Source organism: Echinops telfairi, unplaced genomic scaffold (genome assembly GCF_000313985.2).
Source record: "Echinops telfairi isolate 266 unplaced genomic scaffold, ASM31398v2 ScPeMD7_7469;HRSCAF=8507_0, whole genome shotgun sequence".
NCBI classification, from domain to species: domain Eukaryota; kingdom Metazoa; phylum Chordata; class Mammalia; order Afrosoricida; family Tenrecidae; genus Echinops; species Echinops telfairi.
In genome coordinates, this window is record NW_022111372.1 from 36,595,165 (window position 1) to 36,605,629 (window position 10,465).

At 53.9% G+C, this 10,465-nt stretch overlaps 1 protein-coding gene across 1 annotated transcript in view; it reads right to left on the reverse strand.

Moving 5' to 3' along the window:
• CBS (cystathionine beta-synthase) overlaps positions 1 to 6,855 on the reverse strand; it is a 26,055-nt gene extending 19,200 nt beyond the window's left edge. The window contains exons 1-2 of the mRNA XM_045284815.1: positions 6,774 to 6,855; positions 2,903 to 3,102 (exon numbers count right to left, since the gene is read on the reverse strand). Coding sequence (XP_045140750.1) covers positions 2,903 to 3,093 — 191 coding nt within the window. The 5' untranslated portion in view covers positions 3,094 to 3,102; positions 6,774 to 6,855. The remainder of the gene's footprint in view (positions 1 to 2,902; positions 3,103 to 6,773) is intronic.
• Positions 6,856 to 10,465: the final 3,610 nt, after the last annotated feature.

Consider the following 10,465-nt stretch of genomic DNA (forward strand, 5'->3'; position numbering starts at 1 on the left):
GATGTACAAATGCGCTTTACACAATTGATGTGTGTATGGATTGCGATAACAATTGTATGAGCCCCTAATAAAATGTTTAAAAAAAAAACACGTAACTTAGAAGGGAAAAAAGAAATTCTACGGAGTAGTTCTACTCTGTCCTTTAAGGCCTCGATCGCTGAGTTAGTACCAACTGCTTGGCAGTGGCTTTGGTTCGGTTTTGGTAATAAGTTTCAGGATGGGGCAAGGCGTTTTGTCCCCCAACCCCTCCCATAAATATCCCCCGCAAAGGTAGACTAGGGCATAAAATACAGGAGACCTTTATTCCATGTTGATTGATAAACTGTTCATCTATTTCTAGTACAGTGGTTCTCAACCTTCTTAATGCCACGACCCTTTAATACAGTTCCTCATGTTGTGGTGAACCCCCAACCATAACATTATTTTCGCTGCTACTTCATCACTGTTATTTTGCTACTGTTATGAATTGGATGACCCCTGTGAAAGGGTCGTTTGGCCCCCAAAGGGGTCATGATCCACAGGTTGAGAACCACTGTAATCTAGTATGGTCATTAAAAGCAAACACACCCACTGCTGTCGAGTCAAATCCAATGCACATAGACCCTCGAGGGCGGCATAGAACTGCCCCCGTGGGCTTCCCAGACTGGGACTGTACTGCCTCATCTTTCTCCGGAGGAGCAACTGGTGGTTTGGAACTGCTGAGCTTGCTTTTAGGATCCCAACCAGTAGCCACTACGCCACCAGGGCTCACGGAGATCATTGCAAACAACTAACTACCCAGTAACTCAAATAAATATCTACACCTAAACCGGCTGCTGTCGAATCCTTTCTGATGCCTGGAAACCCCACGTTTCACCCTATGGGAGTTCCAGTGGCTGTGAACTGCTCAGAAATGGATCGCCAGGCCGTTCTTCCACGGCACACGACTGGGTGGATTTTAATCGTCCACCGTTTGTTTAGTAGTTTTGCACCCAGGGCTCTTAAAATAGCGCCCTGATGCTGTTCGCTGCTGCCCGGTCTCTTTCCTCTGAACCGACTGATACTGAGTTGAACTGCCCCCCCCACACACACGTCCCCCCACCCCCCAGGGTTTCAGGTGGTGTCCTGTTGGAGGCAGAGCACCAGGCCCATCCCGGGCGCTGCCTCTTGGAATGGGTTTCAACTGCCAACCTTTCAGGGAGCCATTGGGCACCTGGCTGCTTATGCCCCCAAAGACCCCACGCTAAAAACCAGCGATCAACAACCAACCAACCTCGATTCCAGCACAAAGCAACCCAGGTATGGCTTCTGAGGCTGTAAGTCTGTCCAGGAGGGAGCAGAGAGCCTCGTCACCTTTCTCCCTGGGAGCAGCTGGTGGGTTTGAACCTCTGTCCACCCTGCACCCCAACCAGGCCGACCCATAGCACCACCAGGCTGCGCTAGCAGTCCACACAGCAGGTTTAAAGAAAATCAGACCACAAAGAGTCCACTGTAGAAAGACACTTGATGGTTAATGATTAGAGCCGGGTTTGGCCTTGCAGGAGTTTGGTCATGACCCCACATACAGGAAGCCCACATACTCTGAGTGCCAGAGAAGCCAGAAGGATGGGGTCAGGAAGCTCTCTGCTCTCTGACGGGCACTGATAGGCACACGCCTCTCCAAGCTTTGACTGACTGTCTAGGAAGAGCCCACCCCCTGACTCAGCAAATATCCTGAGTCACTGGACATGAAACTAGAGGGGTCACACCGGAGGCCCCAGAGCCTTGTGGCTTCAGAGTGATTGCTGGGCTGTAACCACACCATCGGCTGTTTGAAACCACCAACTACCCCAGGGAGAGGAGGCTTTCTACTCTTGTAAACTCAGAAACCCACAGGGGCAGTTCTACCCTGACCTATGCGTTGGAATGAGCTCAATCGCAGTGAGCTTGGTTTTGATATTTTCTTGGGTTACACCTCTGGTTACAGTAGAAGTACAGGAATGGGTTGTCTTTATCATGTGAAAGAGACAGGATTAGTGTAGGTAAGGAGTCATAAATTGATCTCTTTTGAGATTTTATTACAGAGATTAAACAAGCAAGGAAGCCGAATTGGGGTGGGGGGGGGAGGGGGAGATGCTGCAGCAAATGTAAATCAAGGGGCGCTTTCCCAGAGTGGACAGAGAAGTCCCTCTCTGAGAGGCAGCACCCTGAATTTGAACTTCCAGCCTCCTAAACAGTGAGGGAAGACATTTCTGGATTGGACAAATCTTCATCTGGTTGAATCATTAAATTACATGCTGTGTGAATAATGTGCAATAGTGCTTTTTTTTTTTTTTTAAGAAAGACGTGTGCTAAAGCCCCACACGCTGCTGTGTTTGGCTGTGGCAACACTAGACAACTGAGGCAGTGCTACACTTCTCCCAGCAAGGTTGTGGCAGGTTAGTGTCCCCCCAGAAAAGATGTGCCCAAGTCCTAATCCCTGTACCTGTGCACGGACGTCACCTGGAACGAGGGATTTTGCAGACCTTGTTTCGGTTAACATGATCGATGTCTTACTGGAGTCGGGAAAACTCACTGGCCTGGAGTTGATTCCAACTCATCTCCACCCTGCAGGACAGGGTAGAACTAACCACCCCTGTGGGCCCTAATCCTGTGGTCACTGTGGTGTCCTTACACAGCAGGCGGGAAGACACGGAGACAGACATGGAGGAGGAGGCTGCTTTGAGGAGCTGCCACTGAGAGCTGGGGACATCGGGAGCCATCTGGAGGTGGGAGGGAGGCCGGACACCTACAGAAGGAACCAACCCTGGAACCCCCGGCTTGAACTCCCAGCTTTGAGAACGGAGAGGTCGTAGGCTAAGAGGCTGCCACCGCCGCCCCACGCCCCACGCCCCACACCCCACGGAGGGAACGGGAACTGGTGTGCAGCTCAAGGGGGACTTACAAGGCCGTATGGTGATGTGGAGACTGGCTGGCGGGACTGCCCAGCTGCCAGGTGCACCTGCTCGGCAGGTCGGGCCGGATCCATGACCGCTCCTTCCCTTCCTTCTCCGAGGCTCCCTTCCCCCTATGCACACTCTCGAGGTGGGGGCACCCCACGGCCTCCTGTGCCACCAGGGGTGTCTCGTCAGGCATGCTGGGGACCTGGCAAAAGGGGGAATGTCCATTAGTTCAGGGCTGGCTTGATGCTTCCTGTGTCGGATCACTCAGGAACCACCCACCCACCCACTCCCCTCCGAGACCACCATTCACCGGCCCGAAAGAGCGCGGGCAGGACCAAAGGCCCCCGGCTGCAGCCCCGTCTCGCTCACTCCCTCCCTGCCCCTCCTTCACACCCCAGGCTTGGACTCTGCCCCTTTCCACCTCCTCCTCCTCATTTGTCCACATTCTCCTTATATCTGGGACCACATGTGAGGGTCACTGCCACCTCTCAGAGAGTTAGCAGCCAGCCCCAGCCACAAGTCTCCAGCCAATTCCAGGGGGCAAGTCTGCCGGGAACAGAGAGAAGGAGGCTGCGGTTTTGGAAGGACATCTCTTCCCCAGGGAAGCGCCTGGGGCCCAGGAATCCAGCACCGTCAGTGGCTAGCAGGGCTCCAGGGCTCATGAAGATGTGATGAACAATGGGAAACTGGATTAAAGATGGGATGCTGGATTCCCCAGCATCCTCAGGGGAGGCAGGAAAGCCAGTGTCGGAGAGAAGAGATACGAGGACAAGGGCTTGATCTGCCTGGCGGCCTCGCCACCATTGAAGGAGGGGCCGCAAGCCAAGGAATGTGGACAGCCTCTAGAAATCTGAAAAGGCAAGAAACAGATTCCCCCCTAAAGCTTGCAGAAGAAAGCAGGCCTGCCAACACCGTGACTGGACTCCACGAAAATGACAGGTGGATAGCCCTGTGCTGACTCATTCCACCCGGCTGGTTCTGCTGCACTACAAAAGGAACACAGCAGTAAAACCGGAGAAGAGGTGTAAGCTGGGCCCGAGCCTGGGTTAGGAAGGTCCGGAGCAGGGTCAGCCCTTCCACCTGGAGTTCAGGCCTCCCTGAGGGGGTTTCAGAGAATCCATGGAGTCCCTGGATTTTTGTGAAGCTGCTGTTGGTCCGGTGCAGACTCTTGACAGTGTGCTGAGAATGACACTTCACCTCGTGAGCTCTTCTTTCCCTGAGCCCAGGGCCCCCCTGCACTGTCAGGGTGTCACCAACAAGGGCAGTCTGAGCAATTGCCTCAGCCAGCAGGAGCGGTTGTCAGGAGGCATGGTGATGTAATAGAATGCGGTGGCTTGGATGGGATCGGGGTCACAGCAAGAGCATTAGGTAAAAATTAAGCCAATTAGGAGGGCCTTAGTGGTTCAGGGACAGAATTCTTGCCTTCTGTGCAGGAGACCTGGGTTCAATCCCCCGGCAACGCACATCATATATAGCCACCACCCACTGCTAGTGGGGGCTTACAGGTCGCTGTGAAGCTGACCAGGTTTCTGCAGAGCTTCTAGCCCAAGAAGGAGCCCTGGTCGACGCACCTGGAACCCACTAGCCACTGCACTGCGGAAGATGAGGATGTCTGCTCTCGAAGAGTCACAGCCACAGAAGCCCACAGGGGCAGCTCCACTCTGTCCCGGGGAGTCACTAGGAGTCAGAAGTGACTTGTTGGGAGTGAAATTGTTTTCTAGACCCTGGTGGTCTATTCCCTAATACGATGATGTGGGAGTCCTGGTGGCGCAGTGGTTACACGTTGGGGCTCCGATCAGAAAGGTCAGCAGTTTGAAACCACCAAGCTGCTCCGAGGGAGGAAGACTGGGATTTCTATTCCTGTAAAGAGTTTTGGCCTATCAAGAAAATGACTTAAAAAGAAACCAAACTTGGCCAGTGGTTACCATGGGTGAAGAAGGAAGAACTGCTGCTTAGGAGGCCTTGAGTTTATGTTAATGGTGGTGGAATAATTTGGAAAAGGATATCAATAATTATACACCACGAAAAGGATAATCAATGGCACTGAATTATACGTGTAAAAGTTGTTGAAACGGAGAATGTTTTGCTGTGTATATTTTTGCCACAATTAAAAAATTACACAAATAGCAATGTGTACAAGGAAGAAGAAAATTCTAAAAAATGACTGTAGTAGATTGTATAATTCCTTGATATACTCAAATGATTGAATTGTATATATGGATGATGTGCCAATAAAACTTTTAAAAAAAAAAAAGAGCTAGTTTCTGAAACCCACAGGGTCAATTCTACCCAGTCCTGTAGGGTCACCAGGAGTAGGCATTGAATTGATGGCAGTGAGCTTTGTTTGGGTTTTCATATGTTAATTTATCGGTAGGCAAGGGCACGGGTTGGGACCAGCACCCCCGCCCCAGCAGTCTGCCAAGTCCAAGCCGCCCCAGCGATTCCTGTAAGAGAGGAGGCTGCCGGGACTTGCCCGGGTTCTCCAATTTCCAGAAGGTCCCAGTTACAACCTTGCACTTAGCAAAGATCAACAGCACCTTTGGGCAGGAGAAGGCCACCTGATCCCAGGTCCGGAGTAATTCACGCACCTAGTTAATTCACTAGGTCCACAGCCCGAGGCCTGTCCGGGTAGAAACAACCCCCCAGGGCAGTGTTTCCAGCCAACCCAAGCCTCCCCCACCTCCAAACGCACCTTTGCCAAGCTTCCTCCTTAAGTGGGCCAAATTTCCTTGTGCGCTCTTTAGACCCCTAAGGGAGCGACACTCCCATCTTGCCGAGAGGGCTCCTGGACTTGCAGACCAGTCCCAGCAAGCACAGGTGGCCCCGAGCCTCGACTTTGTCACCTTTCCTCTCTGGGGCTCCGCTTCTGGCACGGTAAGGAGCTGCCAGAAAGGCAGACCGAACCCCGCAGAAGCACAGTAGAATCCAAAGGGGCTGGGTGATAGGTGTTGCGAACTTGGTCCAGGGACCCGCCCCTCAGGGTAACGCTAGGCCCGGTGCACGTGCGCCACCCCTACCTAGGGGTGGGTCCTCGGAGACGGGCTTCCTTGGCGCCTTGGCCAGTCCTGCTTCACATGAAATGGCAAGAGGCTTCTGGGGTCGCGACTCCCCCAGAGGTACTCCGCATGCACGCGCACGGGTCGGGCCAGGGGAGGTCAGTGAGGATCAAGGAATAGCGATCAATAGCGAACCCCCTTTTGGAAGTCGGCGTTCTCAGTGGGAAAACAACCATATACAGAGGGACTCTTATTAACAACTTAGGACGCACACGGCCCACGTGTGGGTGGGTCCCTCCGGGTGGGTCCCTCCCCTCCCCTCCCCTCCCCCACCGCTTCTCCACTTTCCGGGACATTCAAGCACAGGGAATTGGGGGTCGTCCTTTGCCTCCACCCTCCGGGAAAACCCGCGTGCCCGGAGCACCACGCCCGGAACCCTACGCACGCCGCTTTGCGTAACAACCCCTTCTCATCCAAAACGCTGCAAAAATCAATGCTCCACACCCGGCCTGCGAATCTCCTAAAACTTTCCATCCCGGGCCCGCCCGACTCGGCGCCCAGACCTTGCAGCCGCTGGGGTCGCAGTGGGGGCCAGGCCCACGTGGTCGCCCAGCTCCGGCTCGGGACTGGTCGGGATTCAGGGGCGCCAGGGGCGCGGGGGCAGCAGCGCCGGTGGGGGAGGAGGAACTAGGGGGCAACTGGGCGTGGGGACAGAGCGGCGCTGGGTGGTGGTGGCGCCGGGTCTCGCTGGGGCTCCGCTGGGTGCCGGGGGAGATGATGCAATTCTCAACGGAGGAGGGGTGGGCGCGACCCCAGCGCCAGCTGGAACAACCCCTGCTCGAGTGGGTCCCGGTCTCGGCTGGGGCCGCGAGCTCACCTGGACGGGTAGCACCGAGCAGAAAGCGAGGGCTCACCAGGTCCCTAAGCTGCAACGCGCGACAGCTGCTAAGCGGAGACCACGACTGAGGCCCGCGGCTCCCCGGTGAGGGACGGACGGATAATCGGCGGAAGGCGATTGGTCGAGAGGCGGGGGCGGAGGCCGGGTCCGGCCAATCGTGAGTTGGAGTCGGTCCGGCCTGCGGCGACTCAGGCTCCGCCTCCCCCGTCCCTCCCCCGGCCCCCAGCGCGCGCCCGCCCGGGACCCCCTGAAATCCCCTCCTACGCTCCGGCCTCTGCCTTCCCTGCTGGGCCCTGGACTCCAGCCAGGACCGAAGACCCAGACCGTTGCGCCCCCGGTCCCAGGACCCCAGCGCCTCCTCCCCCAGGACCCTCACTGTTGAACCCTTACAGGTTCGGGGGTAGGGGGGTGGGGAACGGGGACGCGGCCGTTCTGTACGAGGTGTTCCCGACCCTGTTTCATTCCGTGCACTGTTTGCTCCCCGAGAGATTAAGGGATTATATGATTTAATGTGAAATACAACAAGCCAAGCACTGGCTCACGTGGGGAAGGACTGCGGGCCCTAGAGGATTGATCCTCGGCAAATATTTGGCGATCGATTTGGGAGACGTGGAGCTCGGCACCCTGGGGTCCACCGCGGCGCCAGGGGCGGACACAGCATGTTTCTACCCGGTCCTCCGACGCCGAACCCAAGCTCCCTGCCCGGCCTCCTCCTTTCCCTGCTCCCCCAGATACTGGGCCTTGCGGAGACCCTAAATGTGCTCGGGGCACGGTGTTTGGGTCCAAGGAGGTGGGCCCTTGTGAGGAGTCCCAGACCCTGGTTGCCTCAACGCCCCGCCGTTTGCAGCATGCAACCTGCTCCCTCCGTTAGCAGTTCTCTGTCAGGTCTCCCATTTCACAGGGAAGGGAAACTGAGGCTCAGAGAAGAAACTCCTGTCAAAAGCCGATAGGCAGAGCGTTGTCCACCGCTGCCTCCCCACTAAGCAGTAGAGTCTGATGGGGCCAGGAGGACCTCTGTCCCGAGAGTTGCCCGCCCTGCCCCCCTCCAGTCACCCTTGGAAAGCAGAGGAAAGACCACAGCGAATTAGTGATATTACAGATTTTTTCAGTTCGATGTCCTGGAGACCAGTGGATGGATGATCCCTGGCGCTAAAGTTATTCCTGCGCCTTTAGGGAAAGATCATCGCGACCCTATAGCACAGGCCAGAACCGCCCCTGTGGGTTTCCAAGACTGTAACTCTTTACTGGAGTAGAGGGCCCTGTCTTTCTCACACGGAGCCGCTGGGGTCAAGCCACTTTGCAATCAGCCTGGAGTTCGGAGTTTGCTTGGGGAGAAAGAAGCCAGACGCTGGGGCTAGCAGAGGTGTGGGACCAGCGCCCCCTTGGGCAGAGATCCTGCAGGGAAATACTTTGACAAACATCTGCTAAGGGCCTTTCAGCACCGTTTGGGTTTGGTTTTAACCATGGTAAGTATATATAACAAAACATTTGTCCTGTCAACAGTGGTGACAGAGTCATGTTTTATTTTCTCGATGTTTTCTCATTGAGCATCTGCCCAAACCAAGCCAAACCCACTGTCCTCCAGGTGCTGCTAACTCACAGGAGAGGGTAGAACTGCCCCTGTGAGCTTCCCAGAATGTAACTCTTTATGGGAGTAGAAAGATCTGTCTTTCTCTTGTGGATGGGGTGGTTTTGAACCACTGACCTTGCTGTCACCAGCCCAACGGCATAAGCCCACCAGGGCTCCTCAGGCCATCTTCCCGGTGGTACACAGGGTTAGCACAGCAAGCTGCCCACTGGGAGGTTAGAGAGTTGGTTCCACCAGAGGTGCCACAGAAGAAAGGCCTGGTGATCTACTTTTGAAAAATCATCCATTGACCATCGTATGGGGCACAGTGCTAGTGTGTGTGTGTGTGTGTGTGTGTGTGTGTGTGTGTGTGTGTGTGTGTGTGTGACTGATTACCAGGGGCTGAGTATTTGCACCTGGCACTGTAGACAAAGTGTGAGTCCGACAGACAGGTTCTCCATCCCTGTGGAGTCCCTGGATGCCGCACAGAGTTAAGCACTCAACTACAAGGCAAACGCTTGGTAGTTTGCACCCGCCCAGCGGTGCTCCCCACAGGCTGAGTGATCTGCTTCCAAAGGTCACAGTCTCAGATACTCTCGGGAGCACTTGTCCTCAGTACACACTCGGCCACTGTGAGTTGGAATTAATACTAACCCCAGCAGGAGCCCGCAAGATGTGGTGGATTACATGGTGGACTGCTAGCTGCAAAGTCAGTTATTCGAAACCACCTCAAGAGAGAGACGAGGCTTTCAGACCTCATGAAGACTGATGGTTTCAGAAACCCACAGGAGTGGGTCTGCCCTGTGCTATAGGGTCGTTAGGGATCGGAATCAACTTGATGGCAGTGAGTTTTGAACAATATCAGGACAGAGAGAAACGGTCGCTAGTATGGGTCACATGGTAGAAAATGTCTCTGGACAGCAACATTTGACCAGAGACCTGAGTTCTAGGGCGGAGGGAAGGGGGTCTGGTGACTAAGGGGTTAACTGAACTGCTACATGAAAGGTCAGTGGTTCAAACCCACCAGCCGCTCCAGGAGAGACAAATGAAACTGTCTACTTCCCTTAAGATTTACAGTCTCTGAAATCAATGGGGCAGTCCTATGCGGTCCTACTGGGTCACTACCAACACCATGGCAGTGAGTGAGTTTTTCCTGAGCTCTGCGAGAGGAGTGGTCAGGTTGGTAACAGCAATCCACAATGTCAGGGCTAAGGACAAATTCCAGGTGTTGGAGAAGGCAGCTGGCTGTCAGGATTGTTGGTACCCTGGAGCTGAAGTGGATGAGATGGTGGGAGGAAGGGGCTGCTGCACTGAGGAACCCAGGGGGTATTGATTCTTCCCCAGTCTGGAGGCCAGGAATCTGACATCAGATTGCCAACACCATCACCATTTCTGCCAGTGACCACTGTCCTTGAATCACAGGCAGATCAATCACTCCATCTCCTCCTGTTTCTTCACCAAACCCCTCCTCCTGCGGCTGTCTCTCCTTTCTCCTAGGGATGGGAGGTGTCACCTCGTGTGAACCTCACTGGTAACATCTCAAAGGTGTTATTTCCAAACAAGTACCAGGGGTTAAAAATTAAACATTGGCCCAGTGGGGGGAGGGGGAAACACACAATGGAATCCCTAATAGAAGCTGTCCGAAGTTTTGAGCTAGGAAGTTCCTGAATATTCTCTGAAACACTTCTTGTTATTCTGAAAATTTGATATAATTTCAGACTACCAGAAAAGTGGCAAATAATATCAAAATTTTTCCCCAGATGTCTTTTATCCCTATTTCCCAAATACTTAATTTGCTATATCCTCTCTCTCTCTTTCTCCCTCCTTCCCTCTCTATTTTTTCCTTGAATGATTTAAGAACAAAGTGCAGACATGCTGCTGTTACCTCCTAAATACTTTAGGGTACTTAATACTTTAGGGTGTACTTCCTAAGAGTAAAGGATTATTTCCCATAGCCACAATACAATGGTCAAAATCAAGAAATCACCATTAACATAAGAATAGTCCCTAACCACAGCACTAAGGCTGCAGCTCAGGGAGAGGGACATGTCTGATCAGAGCACAAGGGAGCAAATGAAGGGGGAGGAAGAGAGAGTGGAGCACA